Source organism: Rattus norvegicus, chromosome 7 (assembly GCF_021556685.1).
Source record: "Rattus norvegicus strain SHRSP/BbbUtx chromosome 7, alternate assembly SHRSP_T2T, whole genome shotgun sequence".
NCBI classification, from domain to species: domain Eukaryota; kingdom Metazoa; phylum Chordata; class Mammalia; order Rodentia; family Muridae; genus Rattus; species Rattus norvegicus.
The window spans coordinates 117,759,662-117,787,035 of record NC_141540.1 but is presented as its reverse complement, the minus strand read 5'-3'; the positions used below and the strand labels follow the sequence as shown (position 1 = coordinate 117,787,035).

The 27,374-nt window shown below is 47.6% G+C and overlaps 1 protein-coding gene across 15 annotated transcripts; it reads right to left on the bottom strand.

Annotated features, from left to right (window-relative positions):
• Positions 1 to 295: 295 nt before the first annotated feature.
• Positions 296 to 27,237, bottom strand: Hsf1 (heat shock transcription factor 1). 15 transcript variants are annotated; one of them, XM_087559187.1, is made up of 14 exons: positions 26,923 to 27,223; positions 5,392 to 5,500; positions 4,883 to 5,019; positions 4,553 to 4,677; positions 3,848 to 3,923; positions 3,713 to 3,774; positions 3,494 to 3,590; positions 3,252 to 3,388; positions 2,849 to 3,118; positions 2,327 to 2,410; positions 1,508 to 1,613; positions 1,365 to 1,430; positions 1,225 to 1,294; positions 591 to 1,145 (listed from the first exon to the last, which is right to left on the bottom strand). In XM_087559187.1, exons 1-14 carry the CDS (start codon positions 27,037 to 27,039, stop codon positions 940 to 942), a joined length of 1,662 nt encoding a protein of 553 aa, XP_087415313.1. In that variant the 5' UTR covers positions 27,040 to 27,223; the 3' UTR covers positions 591 to 939.
• Between the last annotated feature and the right edge of the window lie 137 nt (positions 27,238 to 27,374).

Below are 27,374 nucleotides of genomic sequence, written 5' to 3'. Positions count from 1 at the left end.
GTTTTAGTAGCTGCCAAATTAGACAGAGGACTTTTATATAAGAGTCTTTTTGACAATCCAAGGTCTTCGTCCTTGCCTTGGTGAGGTTTGTGCTTATCTACCGCTAGAGTCTGCCAGGCTACAGACCCTAACCTGCAGTTAGGTGGTTACCTGGTGCTAGGCAGGGTGGGCAGTAAATTTGGCTGCCTTAGGCCACCTGTGAGGCCATTTCCACCTGCTTTCCCCCAGTGCGAGACGAGACAGCAGGAACAACTTCAGAAGCAGCCCAGTGCCTGACAGATAAGGGCCTGGCTCTGCCAACGTGTCCAGCATGGCCATGCAGAACACTCTTGCTGACAACAGCATGGGCCAGATTGGTCCCCTAAAGAAAAAGCTGTGAGCAAATACTAGTTCTGTGGATCAAGGTTGGTCTAGGGGGTATCACAGGTATCTGTATTTTTCCAAGGAGACATGTAGTAAGTTCTGAACTCCCTGCCTACATCCCCACCTTCCAGATCCCTCAGGGCAGGAGGAAACACACAGGAGGCCACAGTAGAACCTGTTTATCATCTGCCCATCTCCGTGTGCATGTATATATATATATATATATATATGTATGTATATATATATTTATTTGTGAAGGGTTAAAGGGGACTCTCATGTAAAAATCCAAAATACAATTTTATGAACAACCTGCAGGGTCAGTCCAAGTGTGGCTGTGAAGCTCTGACCCAGAGAGCAGACTTGGGGCTGGGGTGAAGGCAGCAGGTATGCAGCCTTCAGGATCTTCCTCTTGATCCAAGGTACTGCCCAAGCCCAAGTCCCATCTGTGCTCCACTGGGGTTGTGCTGGCTTGACCTAGGATTCCCTGGACTACCCAACTGTCTTGTCTCCCCAGACCAGCCGTGTCCTAGGAATAGGCTGGGGGCCAGGCCCAAGCCAGCCTGACAACTGAAACCTCTAGGAGACAGTGGGGTCCTTGGCTTTGTGGGGTTCAGTGCCCGTCAGAAGAGAGATGGTGGGATCATCCGTGTAGTCATCTCCCTCAGAGAAGTAGGAGCTCTCCCCCAGCTCAAAGAGCACAGGCAGTTCACTGCTCCCTGTGTCCACAGCATCAGGGTCCAGCAGGAACAGAGGCTGAGCCGTGTAGTGCACCAGCTGCTTTCCTGTGGGAAATGGGGTCAGGATGGTGGGGGTGGGCAAGTTGGAAGTGAGAGTTGGGAGGGGCACAGAAGCTTAGCTCACCTGAGTCGGCGTTACTATTCTCTGCCTCAATAGGCCTGGGAGGCTCTTGGGGAGATAGAAGTTCCTGAATCTGTGGGACAGAGAACACAGTGAGGGTTGTTGATGGCCCCCTCTGCCCCCCACCCTGCCCGCCTACGCACGCTGGCCAGGCTGCTGTCCAGGTCAGGCAGGCTCATGTCGGGCATGGTCACCGAGGGGCTGAACAGCTGCAGGAGGAGGGAGGGAAGTCAGGGCTGGCTTGTGGGTGGGATGGAGCGGGTTGGGTAGGGATGACCAGACTCACGTCCAGCAGGGCACTGGTGTCCACACTGAAGCCGTGGCTTGTCAGCATGGTCTGCAGGTTGTCCAGGTTGGAGTCCATGGCATCCAGGTGATCACTTAGCTCGTTCCTGGCCCAGGGCAAGTGGGCAGGTGAACTAATGCCCCAGGCTCCCACCCAGCCGCACTCCTGCTGGAGAAGGGCTCCCCTTTGGTTGCAGCCCCCCAAGCAAGGTCCTTCTGCATAGCCAGCATGGGCTGGGGACTGTGTGTGTGTCTCTGGGAAGATGCCAAAAGGGCTAGTAGTGAGCTTGCCCTCCATGGCTGCTGAGGGAGGGATATAGCATGGCCCGTGGGCAGGACATCCTAGGAGGCTTTAGTTACTAAGGCAGGCCAAGAGGGAGATGGAGAAGAAGGAAAGAGGTGTTGTTGGATAGGAGGGCAGATTTTTCAGGTTTGATAGTCTTGCCACTGCACCAGGAATAGAGTAAGGAGAGGAAACAGGACTGTGCTTGGCATGGGTAGTCCTCCCTTAGACCAGAGGCCTTAGGCCATGGGCAAGGCAGTTAAAATGGCTCTGTAGGTGCCATGGGGCCTGCCCTACTCTGACAGGAAGCTCATCGTAGCAGCCTGTACTGGTAGCTGGGGCAGGCAGGAAACTTGTCCCTATTACGGCCACTGGCTGGTGCAAAGGGAGTCAGTGGAGATGCAGAGCCTGTGAGACCATTCCCTGGTGCTCTTCGCCAGGCAGGGCAAGTGCTATGCCCGGGTTGGGAACTGGTCCATGGCTGTGGGAGGGGGCCTGGCGGAGTCCTCCTCCCTCCCAAGTGGGGGCAGCGCTAACCCTGGCTGGACTCGGCCATGCAGAAAGGAAGAGGGGCAGGGGAAGAGGCGGGCGACCCCAGACATCTGTGGAGCGCGAGCCAAACTGCAAGATACAAAGACAAGAGCCCCCCCATTGCAGGCGGGGGACGGGGGATCTATGCCCACCGTCCTCGCTCACTCAGCCTTTGGGATGTGCCTGAGGGGTGGTGGTCAAGGCTGGACCTTAACTCATCATTTCCTGTGTCGGTCTAGGGAGAATGACAGATCCAAAGATCTTGGGGCTTGCCACAAGAGAGGGTGATGGCAGTAGTAAGGGGGGCCCAAGAGGCAGGGGCATATCCCATTTCTAGTGATATGGTTGGTCTCCCTCCCCAGCTTCAACCTCACTCAGGTTTAGGAGAACAGATCCAACCCATCAACTCCCAGCAAACTGCAGGGATTGTGCCTCACTAAGACATAGGTACCCCGTGCCCAGCCTGAGGAAATCCCATGCTGTTGGGGTTCAGAGGCTATAGGGAGACAGGGTGGGCACAGCACTCACTTGTCTAGGCAGGCTACGCTGAGGCACTTCTCAGGGGTGGAGGGGGCTGGGGGTGCAGGGGCTTGGGCTCCGGTTGTGTCCATAGGGGCTGTGTTTGAGGCAGCAGGGGTAGGTTCGCTCTCTCGAAGGATGGAGTCAATGAAGGCAGTTGGGGACAAAGGGGTATCCATGGAGGCTGGGCGCCCAGGGCTTGCCTCCAGTACCCGAGGGCTATGAGGTGGGCTGGGGGGCTCTTCCTTGACACGGACCAGGGTGCTGCTGGACAGAGGCCTGAACATGTTAGACAATGACAGACAAGTTAGAAGGAGCCTGAGTTAGCTCCACCCACTTCCAACTCTGCCCCAAGGTCCATAAAGGCTGACCCACTAAGGTGATAGGAGGGATAAAGGTACTGCAGCCCCACCTCTCATCTATGCTCCTGCCTGGGGAGGCCAAAGGGCTGGTGGGAGCCAGCTCAGTGATATCGGAGATTATGGGCCCAGAGCTGGTGACAGCATCAGAGGAGTAAAGGCTAGAGCTGCTGTAGGCTGGAGATGGAGCCTGCAATTAGAGACAAAGGCCACATGCAAGGCATACCCGTGGTAGCCTGGGCCACCCAGCACCCACTACACACTTACTGGCAGTCCCATGGAGCTTGGTGCTTACTGAGTATGGGCCGGGACCATGGACATGCTCCAGGGAGTACTGTCGACCATACTTGGGCACAGAGTGTGCTGAGCTGCTGTCACTCAACATCAGAGGGCTGTAGGGAAGAGACAGGTCAACTGCCTACACCGACCTTGGTGGCGCCCAGGATATACAGCAAGCAGAGGACACCAAGGCGCAGGGTCAGAGTGGACAGTGTAGACATTTCCAGAGCCTCACATCTTTCTTTTCACCCCCAGGATCCGGTTCGACTGCACCAGTGAGATCAGGAATTGGATGAGCTGTGGGGCAGAAAGGATACAGTCACCCTGGCCCAGTCATGGAGGGAACCCACCAACCACCAGCTCTGCCCACCTTGTTGACAACTTTTTGCTGCTGGGCATGCTTCTGCCGAAGGCTGGCCACCTCCCGCCACAGGGCCTCGTTCTCGCTGCAACACATCGCAAGAGCCAGAGAGCCAGGCTGTTGACAGACAGGACTGGACTACTGCACTCCTGATTCCCTAACTCTGTTCTACTTACAGGGCAGGATTAGTGTCAGCCAGGGCTGGGGGAGGGCATGGATAGAATCTGATGGTATACCTTAGGATCCTAGCTGGAATGGAGGACTTGTCACATACTGGCTAGACACACAGGACAGGGCTCTGGGAAAGACCCTAAACTGCAGATTACCCACAGTTGGGGGGTAAAAGGCAGCTGTGAACTGTGATCCCATTACTGAGTGAGAAAGGGGGAGCTGGAGTCATTGTGAACAGAGAACAGTGGGGAGGTCTGGCCCGAGGACTGTTGTGGTCAGCTCCTGCCAGCCCTGGCTTTCAGGGAGGCACCTGGAAATGGGCTCTATGTGCTCAAATCCTGACAATGTGAAGCCCAGTAGGGGGTGAGAAGTGGCTGCAGTAGGAGATGTCCAACCCCATTATGTGTTTGGAGATGTACAGGACAAGGTTTTGTCATAGAAACCAAGGCAGGCTGGGAAGGGGGAAGGAGGCTTGAATGGCTCTGCAGGGTGGGGTAGGAGACCCAAAGCAACCTGGCCACCCTCCTGAGCCTCGGGACCTACTGCTTCATGGCCAGGAGCTTGGAGTCCATACACTCCTGTTTCCCCTTCATCAGCTGCACATCTGTCAACAGCCTGGTGACACTGTCCTGGCGTATTTTTATGTCCTCACTCTTCAGGGTGGACACCTAAGGGGTGGGGCATACAAGAGTAGACAGTGGCTCTGGACTGTGGTAGGCTCCTGTGCTTCACCTAGCATCCAGGGAGTGAGGAGGGTGTGGGAAACACTGGGAAGGGGGAGGGGGTCAGAGATAGATGAGCACAGGCTATGCTTTTAGGCTAGTAGGGCTATCTGAGGGCAGGGAGGGGTTGTACTCAGGGCTGGTGACTCACGCTGGTCACTTTCCTCTTGATATTCTCAAGGAGCTGTTCCTGGCCACGCAGGAAACATGGATGCTGGAACTCGGTGTCATCCCTCTCAGGCTTGACCAGGCCACCCTGCTCAATGTGGACTACTTTTCGGAAGCCATCTGTGCATGTAGAAGTGGGGAGTTCCGTTTGAGGACCAGGCACCAGAACTTCAGCAGCCTAGCCATAGCCATGGCCAGGGCAGGCAAGGGGCCTCCTAGAGAACTATACAAGGTTCTGACTGGTGTCCATTTACCACAGCAAGTTAGTCTTGGTTAGAAAAGATCTTGTCCCCACATAGCTTGCCCTCTTGCAAATGGAAGTGTGGCTATTAGGTTAGGGCCTCATATCCTATACTGTTTCCTGGAGAATTCAGGGTCAAACTCATGAGGATCCTTCCTCAGCCAACCCAGGCCTCCATCCCTTAGCAGTATGCTGGGGTCTGTTTCTCCACACCTAGGAAGCAGGCACACCATCCCACAAGAGGTACTCACACATGTTGAGCTGCCGCACAAAGCTGGCCATGTTGTTGTGCTTGAAGTACTTGGGCAGCACCTCCTTGGCAAACTGGCCCTGGTCAAACACGTGGAAGCTGTTCCCACTCTGTCAGGAGACACATGGGGAAGCCGTGTGTAGCAGCTGCCACCATACTTCCACTATGGCCTGAAGTGTCTTTCCATGTGGTGGGCATTGCACATTCTCCCTCCATAGTGGTAGCAGGAGGTAAGCTCAACCTTAGGTCTCTATGGTTGGTATCCAGGCCATGGGACCTAGGTCTGAGCAGTGAGGACCATGTAGCCAGAGACAAGATCTTAGCTCCCTGGCAGGTTTCAGTTTAGGTTTAGACCCACCAATTACCCAGAGCACTCTGGTCATCTCTAGGGACTGACCAGCATTTAGTTTTAATCAGTAAACTTTCTTTAAGAATAGCTAAGATCGGGGTTGGGGATTTAGCTCAGTGATAGAGCGCTTGCCTAACAAGCGCAAGGCCCTGGGTTCGGTCCCCAGCTCCGAAAAAAAGAAAAAAGAAAAAAAAAAAAAAAAAAAAAAAAGAATAGCTAAGATCAGCTGAGACATAGTTCAATGGTTCAGAGTGTTTACTGTTTTTATGGAAGACCTGGGTTTGGTTCCTAGCGAGCAGATGGCAGCTCACAACTGTCGGTGATTCCAAGTTTTACCTTTATTTATTTTTTTTACTTTTACCAAGTGACCTGATGGCCTTCTTTGTCTTCCATGGGCTCTTGCATACATGTAGTACACATATATACTCAAGAACACACGGACGACACACACATACAGAGCTCCAAATTGTGGCAGTGAAAATAGGAATGACGTTACTGTTGCTCTGGAAGCCAGTCCTGATGAAAAATAGCACCTTATCCTTTTTCACCCTAAGATGAAAACCTGAGACTGTTGAATCCCACATGACCATCCTTCCTACTGGTGCTTTCCTGACCACAGTCCAGAACCACCAGGAGGGGCTCAAAGGCCATGGCAACTTAGAGGCATTTGATACTGGAGTGGGGAGGCCCCACAGTGGGTAGGGGATAGTATTCTCATGGATGTGCAAACAAATTAGCTAAGGAACCAGTCTCTTCATTGGGGTGAACTATAATACAGATAGGTAGAATAAATCAAAAGGATCCCAAGGTGTTGGACTTGCACCATGGCTGCTTTCCAACACACAGAGCAGTGAAACAAACTTAAGCAGAAACAGTAGGGCAAGTGCACACAGGAGGAAGAGAATCCTGAGCAGGAGGAAAAGCACAGGTAGGAAGTGTGGTATCAGTGAGAGCAAGAGACTAACTGTCCAGTCTCCTCAGCTTTGAGACCAGTGGATGCCATAGCAGTGAGAACATGGGTAAGAGTTCACTCAAGGTCTTGGTGCTGGAAGACTCTCAAAGTAAGGCTGGCTCTGCTAGACCTGAGGCTGTCCCAATCCAGAGACATAAAGGAGCATGTAGAAGAAGACTGTTCTTGGCTGCTGAGACAATGTACAGCACAGGCTAGCCAGAAACTTTAAAAGGTCGTGAATGAGGGATCATTAGGGACTCTGAAGTCTTCCTGGGAATTCAAAGACTGTGCACACATTAGAGCTGTGTACATGCTCAGGGAAGACCTATGAGGGCTAGAGGCTCTCCCTCTGGCATGAACGGGAAGTAGGATAGAATGTTGGGTTGTCACTCTCAGGTCATGTGTTAAAGATGGCAGTCAGCATATACAGAGAGGCCCCAGGAAAGACTGCAAACTCACAGGCTCCAGTTTCTTTAAAGGAAATACAGCTCAACTTTTACTTAAGTCAGCTGGACGAAGTGCAATGGCCACCAAGAACACAAATACAACATAATTAGTCCAGGGAAGTCATCAGAACCAACAATGGCATAGTGACAAAAGTGAGGGGTGCAGGGGACGTTTCGCTTTCACAGCAGCCACCACAGACTAACAGAGTCAAAAACAATGAGGCATTTAAACAAAGCTATGGCTGCTGCAGATGGCTCAGCAGGCGAAGGCAACCACTGCCAAGCCTGACAGCCCGAGTTCAATCCCTGGTACTCACACAGTAGGAGAGAGCTGACGTCACAAGTCATCCTCTAACTTCTTTCTACACACGTGTGTGCATGCTCAAACTGATGTGAATATGACTTTGTTGCCTGCAAAGTCCTTCCCTGGTCTCAAGTTTGCAGTTGGATTATGAAGTCGTCATTATGAGTCCCTTTAGTTTTTTTTTAAAGATAATTTAATTAAAAAGAAGAGCAACGGGAAAGAAAACTATAAGAGGAAAGAAAGAGTGACTAGAATATTCCCTATGTTGGACTCATGAGACCACAGACTCTAACTTCTAGTATGGCCAAAGACCTGAAGAACTGCACATGAAAGACTAGGTGTAAGGATGATGGCCTACTAATGGAGAATCTCAGTGAAAGCAATAAAAAGCGGGAAAGAAACACCAAGTTGACATTCTGGATTTGTAAAGTACAACTCAGGTTAAAAATTCACCTGGAGACTCAAGAAGATGAGCACAGGGAGAACAGCTGACTGAGATTATAGACTGAAGACAGCCATTGGGAGTGGGCTTTCAAGTTTAAAAAGCCTATTCCAGACCCATTCATTCATTCATTCATTCATTCATTCATTCATTCTGTCTTCAACTACTCTAGTTCCATGCATGCCACCATGCTCCTCTCCCTCCCTGCCTTGATGATAACAGATTAACTCTCTAAAACTGTACACAAGCCCCCAATGAAATGTTTTCTCTTCTAAGAGATGCTGTGGTCCTGGAGTCTCTTCACAGCAACAGAACAGTGGCTAAGTGAATAAAACGAACAGCTGAGAAAGACCTGTAAACATCATCAGACCTCCTATGCTTAATGGGCATCTCAGAAGATGAGGTGGACAAAAGACTATAGTTAGGAAAACTGATCAAAAACAGAGTAGATGAAAAACATCCAAGAAACTAAAGGAACTTTAAACAGATAAAACTTAAAGGGATTCACACATGTTCACTCCATAATCCAAGTGCCAAACTCAGGGCCAGGGAAGAAGGGCCTTGTAAACCGCCAACTCACAGCCACATCAACACAGACGGTGACTGACTCACTGATTAGCTGCTGGATAAAAACTGTCTAGTCAGATTCATATCCTTGAAGATAGAAGGAAAGCCTCATTGGACTGGGACTGTAGAGTTCTGGGACAGTGCTTCCTCTTCGGTAACACACATAAAGCTTGTTTAGATCAATTTAATATCCCTGAAATTGTTCCACATGCATCAAGTAAATAAGAGTGACCAATGAAACCACTAGAACTCATTGGATCAGTGAGTGTCTTTTACAAACTACTGTCTACTCTCCCTGGCACTAATCCCCATATTAGATGTTGCACACCCTGGAAGGTGTGGCTAAATTGTAGGGATCCCTCTCCTTAGTTTTGTCAAGGTTTAAGGAAACTTCTGGAAGGATGTGTCGTTTCCATCTGTAAGTTGATGAGATCACATTACTGCTTGGACTGGTCTTCCACCTCAGTGTTCCTAGCCCCAAGAACAGAGAAGACCAGGCCAGCCACCCTCACCTTAGCTGACAAGAAGGACAGGATATGCACAGTCAGAGTGTTTGGCTGAGAAGTACAGTAGCTACAGTCCATAAGGAAGGCGCTCTAGCTCACTTGAAGTCAAACAGTATTGGAAAGCTCAAGCCCCAGTGTGTGCCAACAATACGTGAGCTGAGCTCCAGGCTAGTCTGCCTAGATGGGAAAGTAAGCTGAATAGAGCCCTTTGGGATTAGAATGTAAGACTAACTCAAATCCGCTTTTGCTCAATGAACCCACTGAAATACCCCAAGAAAAGCAGCCTGACAACCTCACTAATGCTCACAAATTTAACTGGATCTGACTGCCCAACAACCTGTGTCCCAGAGCATTACATAAAACAGCAGCACGTCTAGGCAGTAACTGTTGTTGCTTCAATGCTGAATGCTACAATTGCTAGGCAGTGGCTGTCATCAAGGAGAAGCAGTCTTTCTGAAGCAGCCTGGCCAAGTCACAAGCAGTAAGCAAGCAAGATGATTCAGCCACCATTGAGTCCCATAATACACTAGTGACACAGAATGCAAGTATGATTCACACATGACAGACTAGGGGGAAGAGCAGAGACTGCCCAGGAAGGACAAGATAGTCAACTTTACAAAAGACACTGCTGCTGTACACATGCTGAAGGGACAGAGATGGCTCAGCAGTTAAGAGCAGCTGCTGTTCTGCAGATTACGAGTCTGTACCTCCAGTTCCAGGGCATCTGGCACCCTCTTCTGGCCTGCATGGGCACCAGGCCTGGATGTAGAATACTTTCATACATGCAGGTAAAACACTCATACGTGTAAAATAATAAAGCTCAGAGAAACAAAGAAATAATATTTGAAGCAGCAAAAGAAGGATCATTAAACAGAGCATTATTAATGGTAAATGTTCCAAGGGAGATTCTGCTTCAAACCCACCATAGAATGCTGATCAGTAAGCACAGCAATACATATGAGTGTAAGAAAAAAAATAAGGAAACTTAAAAAACAAACAAACAAACAAACAAACAAACAACAACAAAAACAGATGAAAGAAAATAGGGAAACAGGAGATAAAGATATGACTGGAAATTCCTTTTGAAAAAAAAAAATCCCTACCTGTGGATTCTACCAACAGCAAACTTAAGACACTAAAGGAACTGTCTCAGCACTTTGCATGCACACGCTTGGTTTTGCTATTATTAACCATGCAAATCATCATAATGTATGTATATAGCACTTACGTCACAACAGTTACTATAATCATCCAGGAGTAATTTAAACCATGGGAAATGTGTGTGGGTCCATGACAGTCCTACTCTACAATACCAATGGAAGACTGCACTCAATACTGAACTCCCTTGAGCAACTGTAAAAGCAGTTATGTCTGTTTTTTTGTCTTGTTTTCTTGGCCAGGAGGGCAGAGGGGTTCAAGATAACAGTTTCTCTGTGTAGCTCTGGCTGTCCTGGAACTCACCCTGTAGACCAAGCTGGACCTTACCTCACAGAGACCCACCTATGTTCGGATTAAAAACCACCACCAAGCTAGAAGGATGCATTTCAAGTTTTGAAGTTTTCAAGCCAGTCCAGATTGCTCTACCCAGCAAAGCTAATGGCACAATGGAAGGAGAAACAAAAACGGTGTAAAGTAGTTTATAGTCAGTAATCTCTACAGAACACACTTCAAGGAATCCTTCAGACGGAAAAGGATACGGTCCATGAAGCCAAAGGAAGGCCTAAGTCATAGGAGAATAGAATAGCAGTTAGGCAAGACAGAAAGGAAAAAAAACAAAAACAAAACAAATACCACAAAACCAACAAAATGTTAGGCATTAGTATACACCTCAAAAATAACTTAAAGATACATCTTAGAGCCCCAGAATAGGCCAAACTCTCAATTTTTATTTAATCTTAGTATAGAAATTAATGAAATGGAGAAAAATCCAAAAAGCCAAACAAAACCAAAAACTTGAATAGAAAGACTAGAAACAAAAAAAGGAGGGGGTTCTTTGAAAGGATAAGGAAGACAAACCCATTGCTAGGCATGGTGGCACATACTTTTAATCCCAGTACCTGGATGGGAGGTAGAGGCAGGTGGATGTCTATCAGTTCAAGGCCAGCCTCGTCTATATAGTGAATCTTAAGGACACTGGGTTGTGTAGATAGATCCTGTCTAAGCAAAATAAAACAAAGCAGATAAACAAAAAAATCGACAAACCTCTGCCCAAACTAGCTAAAAGGAGGAGACAGATCATCATTCTGGGACATATATCACCCACCTGAATTAAATCAAGATAAGTAATTTATATCTATAACAAAAAGTGAAATTTGAGCAGTAATTAAAAAACTCCCAAAAGACACAAATGTCCAGGTCTTGATGGGTTTATTGGTACATTTTACCAGATCTACAGAGAACTGGCACCAAAGCCTTTCAGGCTATTCTAGACAATATCAAAGGAAGGAGCCCCACCCAACCACTCTTGCCTCTTACTGACCTGGACCTCAGAGCGTATGTGCACACCAGTGCGGATGCTCCTAGAGGCCAGAGATATTGGATCCCTCTGTGGCTGGAGTTACAGGCAGTTAGGAGCTGTGTGATGTGGGTGCTGGGAACTGAACTTGGATCCCCTGTAAGAGGAATTTTAGCCACTGTGTTGTTTTTCCTGCCCTAACCAAACTTTTTTTTATTAATTTTTTAATAATTTAAAAAAAAGATTTATTTATTATCTATAAGTACACTGTAGCTGTCTTCAGACACACCAGGAGAAGGTATTGGATCTCCTTATAGATGATTGTGAGCCACCATGTGGTTGGTGGGATTTGAACTCAGGATCTCTGAAAGAGCAGTCAGTGCTCTTAACCACTGAGCCATCTCTCCAGCCCCTAACCGAACTCTTGTTAGTAAAGCCTTACCCTGATACCCAAAGCGCCTGACGGGCAGAGGCAGCAGATCTCTGTGAGTTTCAGACAGGGCTACACAGAGAAACCTTGTCTTGAAAAACCAAACAACAAACAACCAAACAAACAATTTACCTTCAGCAGAGGCTGGACACAAGATTGACTAAAAAGACAAAACAGTAACCCTCATATATACAGATGAGAAACAGACTAGAAAACACCACCCTTTCCAAGAGTCACAAAAAAAAGATAAAATATCTTGGGGTAACTCTAACCAACCAAGTGAAAGACTTTTTTTTTTTCAGAGCTGGGGACCGAACCCAGGGCCTTGCGCTTCCTAGGCAAGCACTCTACCACTGAGCTAAATCCCCAACTCGTGAAAGACTTTTATAACAAATACTTCAAGTCTTTAAAGAAAGAAATTGAAAGAAGTATCATGGAAAGATCTTCTATGCTCATGGATCAGTAGAATTAACATAGTAAAAATGGCCACCCTTCTAAAAGCAATTTACACATTCAATACAAGCCCCATCGTAATTCCAACACAATTCTTCAGAGACCTTGAAAGGACAATTCTCAACTTTGTGAGAAAAAAAACAAACAAACCAAAAAACCAAAAAAACCCAGGCTAGCTAAAACAAGCCTGAACAATAAAAGAACTTCCCAAGGCATTACCATCCCTGACCCCAAGCTGTGCTACAGAGCAATAGTGATAAACACTGCACAGTACTGGTATAGGAAAAGACATGTTGAAAGTGGAATCGAATTGAAGACCCTGAAATAAACCCACACACCTATGGATAGCTGACATTTGACAAAAGAAGGCAAAACCATACAATGGAAAAAGAAAACATCTCCAACCAATGGTGCTGGTCTAACTGGACGTCTGCATGCAGAAGATTGCAAATGGATCCTTATCTATCACCTGCACAAAACTCAAGTCCAAGTGGATCAAGGACCTCAACATAAAACCACATACAGTAAGTCTAATAGAACAGAAAGAGGGGAGTAGCCTTGAACTCACTGGTACAGGAGACAACTCCTGAACAGAACACTAGTGGCTCAGGCTCTAAGATCAACAACTGATAAATGGGACCTCGTGAAACTGAGAAGCTTCTGAATGGCAAAGGACAAGATGGCAGCCTTCACACTGGGAAAGGATCTTCGCCAACCCTACATCTGACAGAGGACTAAAGAACTCAAGAAACTGAACACCAACCACCCAAACAACCCAATTACAAAATGGGGCACAGATCGACACAGAGAATTCTCAACAGAACAATCCTGAATGGCCAAGAAGCAGTTTAAAACATGTTCAAAGCCCACAGTCATCAGAAAAATGCAAACCAAAACAACGCTGAGATTCTATCTTACGCCAGTCAGAATGGCTGGATCAAAAACTCAAGTGATAGCACATGCTGGTGAGGATATGGATGGAGCAAGGGAACGCTTCTCCATTGCTGGTGGGAGTGCAAACTTAACTTGTACAACCACTCTGGAAATCAATTTGGCTGTTTCTCAGAAAACTGGGAATAGTTCTACTTTAAGACCCAGCTACTATACACCACTCCTGGGCATAGACCCGAAAGACGCCCCACCATCACACAAGGAACCTTGCCCAACTATGTTCATAGCAGCTTTATTCATAAAAGCCAGAAACTGGAAACAACCTAGATGTCCTCCAGCCGAAAAATGGATGAAGATAATGTGGTGTATTTATACAATGGAGTATTACGCAGCTGTTAGAAAAAAGTGATATCATCAAATGTGCTGTCACACGGATGAAAGTAGAACAAAAAAATCATCCTGAGCAAAGCAATCCCAGAAGTGGCCCAGAAGACTCACTTCTAAGTAGATATTAGCTGTGTAATAATCACAATGGATTCCACAGCCCCAGAGAGACGAAGTAACAAGGAGGGCTCAAGGGGCACGCCTGAGTGTCCTGGAAGAGGGAACATTTGTGGGTGGGCTGGGGGAGTGTGTGCTTGAGAAGGAGTCAGGTTGGGGAAGGAGGGTTGGAAGAAGCGATGACTGGGCTAGGGGACAGAGCAGTGAAAACTTCTTGGCACTTGGTGACCTTAGCAAGGACTTCTAGCAATGGAGGATAGATAAGGAGCCTGACCTAGCTATGTTCTGTAACCAGGTATGATGGTTTGAATATGCTTGGCATATTCAGGGAGTGGCATCATTAGAAGGTGTAACCTTGTTAAAGGAAGTATGTCACTGAGGGGATAGGCTTTGAGACCCTTCTCCTAGCTGTCTAGAAGCCAGTCTTCAGAACAAGAGGTAGAACTCTCAGCTCCTCTAGCACCAGGCCTGCCTGGATGCTGCCATGCTCCTGCCTTGATGATACTGGATGGAACCTCTGGACCTGTAAGCCAGCTGTGATTAAATGTTGTCCTTACAAGAGTTGCTGTGGTCATGTAAGGCTGCCAGTGTGGTTCTGTGACACCTGTCCTGCCTGCATGATGTACCGGGGCTCAAAGCATATGGGAGTAGCCAACCAATGAATGATCTAACTTGAGGCCCAAACTGTAAAAGCACATGCCCAACATTGCCAGTATGGCCATGACTTACCCCCCCCCCCCAACACCAAAAAAAAGGTAAAGTAAATTATTCCTAATCATATTCTGCTCAATCGCCATCAGTGAGGCTTTCTCCAGCAGCTGGTGCAGATGTGCAGATGCAGACTTACACTGGGAGTCAGAGAGATCAAGAACACCAGAACACAGCCCACAGAATCATTAAGAAGGGCTCAAAGGGGCTCAAACTGAAGGGGCAATCACGGAGCCTGCATGGGTCTGCACTAGGTTGTCTGTAAACATGTTGTGGTTGTTTAGCTTGGGTTTTTGTGTGACTTCCAATAGTGGGAGTAGGAGTGTCTCTCTCTTTTTTTTTTTTTGGTTCTTTTTTTTCCGGAGCTGGGGACCGAACCCAGGGCCTTGAGCTTCCTAGGCAAGCGCTCTACCACTGAGCTAGATCCCCAACCCCGAGTGTCTCTCTTTTGCCTTCTCTTAGGACCCTTTTCCTCCTACTGGGTCACTTCACTGAGCCTTGATATGTGGGTTTGTGCCTAGTCTTACTGTTACCATGTTATGCTGCGTTCATATGCTGGGAGGTCTACTCTTTTCTGAAAGAAATGGAGGACAATAGATTGGTTGAAGAAGGGGGGGCTAGCAGAAGTGGAGGGAGGGGAGGTTGAGATGGGAATTATGTAAGTAAAAAGAAAAAAGAGCACATATTAAAAAAATAATTAGGGCTGGAGAGATGGCTCAGAGGTTAAGAGCACTGTCTGCTCTTCCAGAGGTCCTGAGTTCAATTCCCAGCAACCACATGGTGGCTCATAACCATCTATAATCAGATCTGGTGCCCTCTTCTGGCCTGCAGGAATTCATGCAGGCAGAAAGCTGTATGATGTATACATAATAAATAAATGTTAATAAAAAAAATAATTAGAGCCAGACAGTGGTGGTGCATGCCTTTAATCCCAGCACTTGGGAGTTCAAGGCCAGCCTGGTCTACAGAGTGAGCCCCAGAACATCCAGGGCTGTTACACAGAGAAACTCTGTCCCGAACCCCTTCTCCCCTCAAAAAAATTACAGACCAATTTCAGTGAGGAATATAGATGGAAAAATTCTTGTGAACTAAACTTAAAACACATTAAAAAGGTCACTACCCACAGCAAGTAGCTGTGCTTTAGGTAAGGACTGCTTGAGAAGGTGTCAGTGGCTCAGGAATTAAGGCCAATCACTGACAAGTTTATAACTGACTCATGAGGTTTAAATAGCAAAGGAAACTGTTAAGTGAGCAAAGCAGCAGCCTTCAGAACTGGAAAAAACCTTTGCTAGCTATACATCTGACAAATAAGTCTGTGACATGGTACAGCGAGACCCTATCTCAAAAAACCAACCCAACAAAACACCCCCAAACAACAATAACAACAACCAACCAAAACTAAATCAAAGCTGGGGGGGGGGGGGGCATGCCCTCGGGAGAGCGGCAGCACCTGGAACGCCAGCAGAGCATCCAGTACAGACACAGACATGTTAATGTTTTTAGGAAAGAAAAATAGGGAAGAAATATGGGGGCACTGGGCACACTGCAGGTAATAACTGCTTGTGACAATGCTTTCACTGTAGAGACAGCCTGGTAGGAATGTCATCTCAGTCAGGTGGCAGAGCAAGTGGATTTCTTTGAGTTTGAGGTCAGCCTAGTCTACAGAGTTAGGTCCAGGAAAGGCAGGGCTACACAGAGAAACCCTGTGTTGAAAACCAAAAAAATAGGAGTTGGGGATTTAGCTCAGTGGTAGAGCGCTTGCCTAGCAAGCGCAAGGCCCTGGGTTCAGTCCCCAGCTCCGGAAAAAAAAAAAAAAAAAGAAAAAGAAAACCAAAAAAAAAAAAAATAAAATAAAATAAAACACAGCAAACAACAAATAACCCAAAACATCTTTATTTTTGAATATACCACATACTTTGGTTACAAGATAGAGAGAAATCAAGTTGGAGCTCATCTAGAAATTTATTCCTACTAGCAAGCTTTCATGCCTCATCTATGAAAGCTGCTTAGAGAGGACCCTATATTCTACAGCACTGACCTGCCGAGAGAGCTTTGTCCAATGGCTCATTGGACATGGATATATAGCAGTCAGCGATCCCTCTGAGTTTGAGGTCTACTCAAATTTTATGCCTGACCCTAGTCAAAAGCCCATGACAGGATTCAAGTCCTTGTGGGAATCTGTTACTGATGTTTGCAAGTTGGACATGCTGTCAAACTACCTTCTAAATATTCCATAGGTTAGTGCTGTTCTAAACCTTTGCTAAAAATAGTTTGTGTTTGTTTGTTTGCAGTGGGCAGTAGTTAAGGTAGATCAATGAATGACTGTTCAGTGCTCAGCCCTAAAAGGGACATCTAGACCACTCCACTCCACACCAAGGCTCAGGGAATGTCACTGATGAAGGAGCTGAAAGAATGTACAAACAGGCAGATGGGACATGACTTGGCCACAGCACTGATGAACGCAGGGCAGCTGTTGCTGGCCTGTAACCAGCAGAGACGGCTAACATTCCGGCAGAGACGGGGATGGGGCACAGGAAACACTACCAAGGCTGAGGAGCTACTGGTAGGTAGTGGCTGCTGGAGGAGGAGGAGAGGGTAGAGTCATTGTTCTTAAGGGGTGTAGCCAATGGTAAGTTACCCATAATCCAATAATACCTCACACCTGTGCATGTACAAACAATACTAATTGAACTCAGTGGGTTATAATGGAAAATAAATAAAAGGAAAGAAAAGATTTGTACAATGGTACAATAGTGGGAAGAAGGGTTGCAGAAGGAGTAGGAGGGGTGGGAGAAGAGAGGAATAGCGGTTAAAAAAAAAAAAAAGGAGAGAGGTACATTCAAGCCCTAATCTCCATACCTCAGAATGTAACTATCTGTAAACAGGGTTGCAGTTGATGTGACGTCACACTGGAATACAGTGGATCCTTCATTTGAACGGACTAATGTTCTTACAAGAAAACAGCTAAATAAAGTTAGTCACTCAGGGAGAATGCCGAGCCATGACGGAAGCCATGCAGCTACAAACCAAGGAATAACCACAGAATAACAGCAACCACCACAAGTAGGAAAGCAAGGAAGGGTGTCCTCCTGCAGGCTCTGGAGGAAGCAGGGCCTGTGAACACTTTGGACTAGAACAGAAGAACTATCTGGGTGGCATTTGTCATCCAACCTCAGGACTCAGAACACGGCCTGCTTCCACCTTTAGGGTGGAGTTCTTACCTGCTCACAGTGGCTGCCCAAGACTTGCTTGTGTTTCCTGATACTATTAAAAATATTTCAACTAAAAGGAAAAAAAAAGATCATGTGCGTGTGTACAGGCCTGAAGAGGCCAGAGGAGGGTGTCAGCTGCTCTGGAGTACAGTGACAGGTGGTTGCTGCTGCCCTGTCATTGGGCCCTCTGTAAGACCAGGAAGCACTTAAGTGCAGAGCCATCTCTTCAGCTCTGTTCAACAGGAACTCACTGTTCAAACGTACACACAGTCATTTCTGTGTATTGACCCTGGACCTTAGGATCTCACCAACTGTTGTGTAGTTCCTCAGTAAATTATCCTGCTCTCTTTGAACAGTCAGTTTTACTTCTCCTAATTTGTATTTTATTAGGGTTTTCATGTATTTGCTACGCTGCACTGCCTGGAACATCCAGCACTGTTAAAGAGGAACGACAAAGCAGACAGCTCATCTTCTCTCGGTCTCGGGAAAGCGTCTAGCCTTGCGGTGCGGATGTGCTCCGGTCTCTCACACGCTGAGGGACCCCACTACTTCCATGCCGAGTTCTCATCAAGAAGACGGTGATGAATTTCGTAGCACGCCTTTTGCTTGTTAGTACATTTATGTTTTCCTATTGACGTGACGTAATCCCTCAGTTTAGAACACGGGAGCACGCCTGAGCTTTAGTGTTATTCTGGTTGTGCCTCAGTCTCTGTAAGTTTGCAGTCATCCTGACTAACTCTTGCTCTTCATTCAACTGTCCTTTCTCTCCCACCCTCCAAAATGGAGGGGAAGAGGAAGGCAGACTCATGTGTGCCAAGCTGGTTTGAACATACTTTATAACCAATGGTAACCTTGAAGCCTCTAATCTTCCTCCCTCCACCTCTGAAACAGCTGTCTCTCTGTTCTGCAGGCATTGTTTTTTCTACAGGCAAAAGATTGCCTCTTGAGAGCATATATGTGTACCACATGAATGCTTGGGTGCATATAGAGGTCAGAAGAAGGCACTGGATCCCCTGGAGGTGGAGTTATGTACAGATGGTTTTGAACTACTAAGTGTGTGTTGGGTCCTCTGCAAAAGCATCAAGTGCTCTTAACCACTGACCTATCTCTGCAGCCCCTTTAATTTTTTAAAGATTTATTTTATGTGTATAGGTATTTTGTTATGTTTTCTGTGCACCGTGAGCCTGCTTGGTACCCGTGGAGGCCAGAAAATAGTGCCGGACCCCCTGGGCCTGGAGGTACAGATGGCCGTGAGCCACAATATGGGTGCTGGGAATTAAACCCAGGTCCTCTAGAAGAGCAGTCAGTGCTCTTAACCACAGAGCCATCTTTCCAGCCCCTCCACTTTGTGTCCTGAAGCAAGTTCTTTCACTGGCCTAGAGCTCCCTGATTCGGTCAGGCTGGTCAGTGGACTGCAGGGATCCTTCTGTTTCAGCTGCTCCAGTGCTGAGACATGCTCCCTGCTATGCCCAGCGTGTTTTAAGTGGGTGTTAGCATTCTTTTTACATCTATGTATGCATGCATGTATTTTGCCGGCTGGCTAAAAGAGGCTATCAGGTTCTCTGGAGCTAAAGTCGCAACAAATAGTTGTGAGGCTCCATGTGGGTGCTGGGACTGGAGCCTGAGTCCCTGCAAGAGCCGCACATGGTTCTTACTCCCCAGCCCTCTCCTCACATTTAAAAAGAAAAAAAAAAGTGGGGGCTGGAAAGATGGCTTAGCAGTTAAGAGCACTCACTGCTCTTCTAAAGGTCCTGAGTTCAATTCCCAGCAACCACATGGTGGCTCACAACCATCTGTAATGGATTTGATGCCCTCTTCTGGTGGGTGTGTCTGAAGACAGCTACAGTGTACTCATTCACACACACACACACACACAATTTTAAAAAGCACTATTTATTTCTGTATGCTTTTAGAAGTGGTGGTGTTGGGAGTCAGAGGACAACTGAAGAGTGTATTCATTCTTTTTACCACACAGGTCCTGAGGACTGCTCTCAGGTCATTAGGCTAGACAAGGGCCTTTAATCACTCCCTGCCCTTCCTTCCCACATTTTGAGGCTTGTTTTTGGAGCATCTTTACTCTAGGCTTAGCTAGTTCATGTCCAAACTTTGCCTAAGCATTCTCCAAGGCAGCTCTCCACCCTGGCTGTCGAGATTTAGTCACGCTGTGGTCTTGAGTGAGCTCCGCTGTTCACCTCAAGTCCCCCAGCAGTGTTCTCTGCCTTGAGGAGGTTTACCTTCTCTCACAAAGGCTCTTGCTGTCTGCAGAGAAGGCAGCTCTCCCCTGCAGACTCCTGGGCTCTCTTCCTAATACCTCTCTTCCCTCTCATTTCTTTGTAGTCTCAATCCTGCATTCTCCCTGTCTCCCTGTGTGTCCACAGCAAGCACTACTGCAGAACGCCCCGGCAATGTGGGCTTGAACCTTTGACACCAGTGTTTACCTCTGTAACTTAGTGGCTCACGGGCCCTCTTCTGCTGACCACGAGCAGTTTAGGAAGGAGTTGTATATAATGGAAATCTGTCAGTGGAATTAAGGGGGCCATGACCATGCAGAAGTGGCTGTCTGACCCTGGCTAGTAAACTGAAATACAGCTGTCAGTAAACAGTGAGTCTTATTTCTAGTCTGGGATCTTATTCTTCACAGACCAACGACTAGAAATACATATAAAATTCTATCTGAATACATTTTGTCCAGAGTCAACCTGAAATTATGAATATTTTCTCAAAGGTTCCATGACATTTGCTACCTGCTCTTTGAGTATCTGCCAGTCACAGTCCGTGCCATTTTAGTTTCTCTGTATCTCCACAGATGAAGCTGATGTTGTATTGCCCCCTCTCTTGAGCTTAACTGCTGGGCCATTTCCTGGGTCCCAGAAGCTAGGGCTTTAGGAGCAGCAAGCTAGAGAACTGAAACAAGTGTCAGAGCCAGCTCATTCCTTTTCATGCCCAGGCATCAGTAACTGCAACCTCCATTGCCACCACACACATGGCCCAGTCAACTTTGCTTACCATGTGGCATAGAAGGTTGGAATCAGGAGCTTGGCAGGATTTGTAGGCACCAAGTTCTGAGTATTCAGGGGCTAAGTACTTCTGCTCTAACAGTCTGTAAGGCTAGTCTCCTCCTTCTGCTACAGCTTGAAGAAATTCGGCTGCCAGAGGCAGGTCCTAGCCTAGTCATTGTGATCCAAAGACAGCTGTTTCTTTCCTCTAAAGTAGTATACCCACAGCCCCCAAAACTCTGGCCCTCCCTGTATACAAAGCTACTCTTTCTTTTTTTTTTTTTTTTAAAGATTTATTCATTTATTATATATAAGTACACTGTAGCTGTCTTCAGATACACCAGAAGAGGGCATCAGATCTCTTTACAGATGGTTGTGAGCCACCATGTGGTTGCTGGGAATTGAACTCATGACCTCTGGAAGAGCAGTCGGGTGCTCTTAACCGCTGAGCCATCTCTCCAGCCCCCAAAGCTACTCTTTCTTAAATGATCTAACCCCACGCTGGCAGAGGTAGGAGGATCTCTTTCAGTTTGAGCTCAGCTTGGTGTCCATGAGTTCCAGTGAAGAACTGTGTCCTAGCACATGTGCAGTCCTCTAGCAGGTATGCGAGGATACAGAGTGGCTGTTCTTCAGGAGACCTGCAGTGACCGATGACTCCTGCAACTCTCTGTATCCATCCCTACTTCCTTCCCCTACCAGGCAGGAGAAGGTACACAAGTCAGATCATAGAGCCCATAGTGTACAGATCTCTGCTGGTTCCTTTTTCTGTGGAGAGGTAAGGAGGGACCTTTACCTTTATCCAGACGACATTCTGATTAGAGCTTGCAGCGCTGGTTACAGCAAACTATCTGGGGGTCCAACTAAGAAAGCAAGTAACCAGTGAAGACTGGAGGAACAGGCCTGCAATCCTAAGAAAGCAGGTAACCAGTAAAGACCGGAGGAACAGGCCTGCAATCTTAGCTACTTGAGACTGAGACAGGAAGATTACAAATTCAAGGTCAGTTTGGTCAATCAGTGAGACCCTGCTTTAAAAAGGTAAAAGGAGGGCTGGTGAGACGAGTCTATGCACAAAGGTACTTGCCCCAAGAGTTGAGTTTGATCCCCGAAACTTACATGGTGGTGGAAAAGAACTCATTTCCAAAAGTTGCCATTTGACATCTACCTGTACACTGTGCCACAGGAATGATGTATAAACACACACACACACACACACACACACACACACACACACACACACACACACACAATAAATAGTGACGAGATGGCTCATTAGTAAAGTGCTTGTATAACTCTAGCACCCATCCAGCAGTCAAGAGCACTTGTTTTTGCAGAAGACACAAGTTCAGCCCCAGATACACTTGGTGGCTAACGACTGTTTGTATTCCAGCTCCACAGAACCTGGTAATCTCTTCAGGTCTCCACAGTTATTGTGTGCTAGCAAAATACCCACACATATACACATAAAATAATATTTTGGGGGGTTGGGGGTGGGGGAGTGAAGTCCTTTCTGTGTAGCCCTGGCTGTCCTGGAACTCAATCTGTAGATTAGGCTGGTCTCAAACTCACAGAGATCCACCTGCCTCCTGAATACTGGGATTAAAGGCATGAACCACGGTGCCCAGAAATAAATCTTGAAATGAAAGACAAGGGCCAGGCATGGTGCATATCTTTAATCCCAGCAGTTGGGAGGCAGAGGTAGGAGGATCTCTTTCAGTTTGAGCTCAGCTTGGTGTCCATGAGTTCCACAGGGCTACACAGGACAGGGCTACACAGAGGGACCCTGTTTCAAAAAAAAAACCAAAACCAAATGAGAAAAAGAATTAGCACATACACCAATGCCAGCATAGTGGTGAGCACATGCAATCCTAGCACTGAAAAGGCAGAGGCAGGAGGATCCCTGGAGCCCCTGGCCAGTCAGCCTGTGCCGATCAGTGAGCTCTTAGCAGTGAAAACTCTGCTTTAGAAAACAAGGTGGGGACTGTAGAGATGGCTCAGTGGTTAAGAGCACTGACTGCTCTTCCAGAGGACCTGAGTTCAAATCCCAGCAACCACATGGTAGCTCACAACCATCTGTAATAGGATCCGATGCCTCTTCTGATGTGTCTGAAGATGGCTACAGTGTACAGTGTATATAATAAAATAAATAAACAAATCTTTTTTAAAATTAGAAAAGAAAACAAGGTGGCAAGGCTAGAGAGCAGACTACCTTACTGTCTACTTTCCCAGAGGACCTGGGTTTGATTGCTAGCACCTATATGGCAACTTACAATCACCTGTAACCCAAGTTCTAGGGGATACGACACCTTCTTTGGCCTCTGCACAGACCAGGTATATACACAGTATACAGAGTACTCAGGCAAAACACATATATACATGACACACACGAACACACATGCACCCCAAGGTAGAGAATGACTACTATGCACACTAGTACAGACTGATACAGACACACACTCACACAGTAGTGACAGAGACAGGTAGTGAGCAAGGCAAGTATATAGCTGGGCAAGTATGAGTATGAACTTTTTAAAGCTCTAAGTCAAGCTTTTTGGCCTCAGTTTTCATCCACAGTATTAGTGCTGGATGAAGACTGTTGGGCAACACATGCCAGACTGTTGCTGCTGGAAGTGCCAGAGCCTCCCGAACCTGCAGCACACATCACAACTTACCTCTGCTATACATGACTTCTGACACTGTGAGTCGGCTGCCAGCTATGTAAGGGCGGGGTCACTAGGCCTGTTAGTTCCTGTTGTCCATCTGAAAATGAGCTCACCTGGCTGTCAGAGCTTGGATAACGGGAGTGGCCCTGCTTGTCCTAGGAGTTCTGGATTATCAACCACGGTTGGACTCTGCTTTAAAAGGTTTCATGTGATCCCTGAAGAATACTGAGGTGGATGGGTGCCCTGCCCCTGTACAGTGCACAGACTACTCGTCTCCTGGGACCCAGCTCCTCCACAGTGGCTGTCTGAGCACTGGTATTCAAGAGCTCAGTTTCTTCAATTACAGGGTTCCCCCAGAGGCTCAACCCACAGTCACTGCTGTTCTCAAAGAGAAGAGAACCACATCACTAGGCTGGGATTAGGGTGAGACCAGAGAGGCACCTAGCAACGAAATTCAAGATCCTTCATTGTGAGGGTATCAAAGAGCAGGAGTGTCTTAAAAATGGTACTTCATTCCAGTTTTTACTTTTACCTCCCTGAATATTTAAGGCTTCAGTTTCCCCCCTGGTTCATTCTCCACCAGCCCTAGCACCTATTTGGCACAAATCATGTGGCCCTCTTCCCGATTCTCAAGTTCCCCAGGTAGCTCCTGGGGCTGGCATACCAAAGTCAGTACAAAGGGCAAGTGGGGTCTAGTCTAGATCTCTTAAACCTAGTAGGACAAACAATACTTGGGGTTGGTTAGTAGGTTAAAAACATGTTCAGGAGATGGAGAGATGGTTAAGTAGAAAGAGAGCTTGCCACACAAGCATGAGAGTCTGAGTTTGGATTTCCTAGTACCCATGCAAGACTGGGCGTGGTCGTGTGTGCCTGAAAGCTCAGCCCTGGGTGGAGTGGAGAGGATGTGGGTTGTTGGCCAGCCAGTCTGGCTGACAGAAGGCAAGTTCCAGGATCAGTGAGAGACACTGCTTTAAGGGAACAGGGGCTGAGGGATAGAAAGGACATTAGATGTTCCTCTCTGGACTTTATACACGTGTGTTTGCGCGCGCGCGCACACACACACACACACACACACACTCGAAAATACACATTTATCTTCTAAAAACTAGAAGAAAATTAAAAAAAAATTAAACACAAACCACCACCATCGTACTCTCTTGAGTTAGACAAACTTATTTTTCATATTTCTTTTTATATTTCTCAAACATGCAGGATAAAATGATCTTACAAAATTGGGATAAAGCTAGATATAGGTTCTAAGCCTTTGCTTTTTAAATTTAGGTTTTGTTCCCCATTTCAAAATGCGCCGAAGTGGCTCTGCCGACAATCCTAGCAAGAGTCTTACTTAGGGAGCACAGGAACCACAGCACAATGGAGAAAACGCCATGACCGAGAACTGACCCTGAGGATTAACTATTTAAGTTTTCTACCCTATTTGTTGCATCTCTGAGCATTGGATGTGGAGGCACCTTTGGTAGGAGGTAAAGGGATGCCTCCTGAGAGGACGAACCACATCCGTGTTCATATGCTTGCATGGATCTTACTGGGATCCTTAATCTGGTCAAGAGTGTGCTGTCACCCAGGATCTGTCTGGGGAAACCCCTGGATCTCCTGAGATCCTTGTTCTTGTGGAGCACCTGTAACTGGGTGAGAGCCAGTGATGGGGAATGGAATACCACAGAACTGGAGAAAGGTAGTGACCTATTCTGTCTCCATGTGGTAGGAATGAGAAGCCAGACCTAGCAAGACTCAGTGAAAGATTTCTGGGGCTAGACAGGCTCCCTGTTCCCTCAAGGAGGAGGATATGTCTGAGAAAGGTAAGACAATTTTTATCTGAAAACCACTCAGAATAAGAATATGGACCCAAGGGCTGGAGAGATGGCTCAGTGGTTAAGAGCACTGACTGCTCTTCCAAAGGTCCTGAGTTCAAATCCCAGTAACCACATGGTGGCTCACAACCATCTGTAATGAGATCGGATGCCCTCTTCTGAGATATATATTTGAAAAACAATGTGGACCCAAGCCTCCTGATCAGTAGGCCTTCGGGGAATACTGTTAAGAGGCTTCAAAAAAAAAAAAAAAAAAGAGGCTTCCAAGACAATGTTAAGTGCTCCCACAGGACATGGGTCAGGAGCATTATTTCCTCTCTGTGGGCTGGACAGCCAGATCCAAGAAGCTCTGCCTTCTTGGCCTAGACCAGAATTTTCTTTCTCCACTTCTATGCCAGAGCTTGGTTTGTGTACTCATGGTCATGCCAGCTCCCACTGACCGCTGAATCTTATACAAGCTAGAGTCCGTTGCTGCTTTGTACAGACTACTTGCCCATCCCTCCCAACATGCTAACAAGGCTCACAGGTGATGTACAACTGTGTGGCTGGACGGAAGTCACAGGGCAGATCAGATCCATCTTCATACTGAGAGGCCCTCATCAGAACATCCTGTCCTAGAAGAATATCCACTGACACCTCACCCACATTTGTATCAATCTATAAGCAGAAACAGCAGGCACATTACCAGACAAGATGGATCTTCCTAATAGGATTAAGCTCAGACTAGTCCAGAGGATATCTGGTATCCCTACTGGACCTAAGAACTCCCTTTCAGCCAAAGAAAACAGAAGACAGGAACGTTGGGGAAAGACAGAAATGTAAGGTCATTTTCTCTGCCTTGGAGTATGAAGTCCAGGAGAGGTTGTGAACTGAAGATGGCATTTAGGAAAACATGGAATAACCACAAAGAATGGTGAGAAGTGAAGTTCTGTGCTTTCTTGTCTTCTCTTTATTCCCAAGCACCCTTTAGGCAGAGCAGAGTTTAAACAAACAGGCAACAGAGAGGCAGAAGCCTTGGCCTCTACCTACCACCCAGGCTTTTTTCCATTTTTGCCAGCTTAAGAAACTACTGTGTGTGGGGGGGTCAGTGCTCAGCAGAGTCCGAGAAGCCTCCGGATTTGGCTTGCAGGAGGTCAAGTAGGTGGCATCTAGCCACCTTTATCCCTCCAAAGGCTCTCCCTGGATCAGGATAGCCTCTCCCTGGATCAGAATAGCCTGTCTTCAGGCCACCATTTGCTAGCTCTGCACTCTGGCCTCAGAACCCAAATGTGGACAGCAGATTCTACTTTCCACATTGACACAAACACGGAACCACCTTCTGCAAGCAAGTCAGAGATGCAGGTCCAGCAGGGTCTGCGGTGTACACAGCCCGCTGCCAGGCAACAGAATAGGGTTCGACACCGCCCTTTGAGGGCCGGGCAAAACTGCTCTGGCGTCTAGGGACTATCAGGGACGAGTTTAGGATTCACATCTCCTACTCTCACTCTTCTTCCATGCATTCGTTAGGCCCTCCACGTACTCTGAATGGTTGCTAAAATCAGAAAGGCAGAGGGGCTATGGGAACTATTTCTCTGTGAGCAAAGACCCTGAACTGGAAGCCCGGTCCTTATCGTCCCGGTGAAATGTAGGATTTTGGGTCTCGGCCTACTCTCCGCGAGTGGCTCTGGGGGCGGGGCGCACTTCCTCCCCAGACAGCGGCGTTCTCCCTCCAGGATGCCGGGAGGGCTGAACCCAGACAAGCCTGGTTATTCTCAGGCCGCTTCTCCTAAACAGGTTCACTCCGGCAACAGAACCCTCCCATGAGGCCGCTCCGGCCCATGCCAGCTCCTACCGGGCTCCAGCAGATGAGCGCGTCTGTGTCCGGGTCGCTCACGAGGGTCCACAGCTTGGTTAGGAAGGCCGGGACGTTGCTGGGCCCCGCTGCACCGGGGCCCACAGCCAGATCCATCTCCGAAGAAGCAGGCAGAGGCTGGGGTGGCGTTCTAGAAGAGTGGCTGAAGGCTGAGCTAGTGTCGTCGCTGCCCCTGATGTCCGGGCCGCTCCGCTGCCCGCTGCGCACACACAGCAAGGCCTCGCATGGCCGCAGCCATCTTGCGACCGGCGCGCTCTCGCTAGGGCCAGACCTGTACCTCCTGTGCGCAGGCGCTGTGATCTTTTCTGCCGACTTCACAGGCCCTGCCCTTGGGCGGCCCGCTGCACTGTACGCCTGCGCAAGATGGCTTCACTCGGGCTGCTCACCAATTAGAGCGTGGTTGGGCGGGGCCTGACTGAGGGCACACGAGG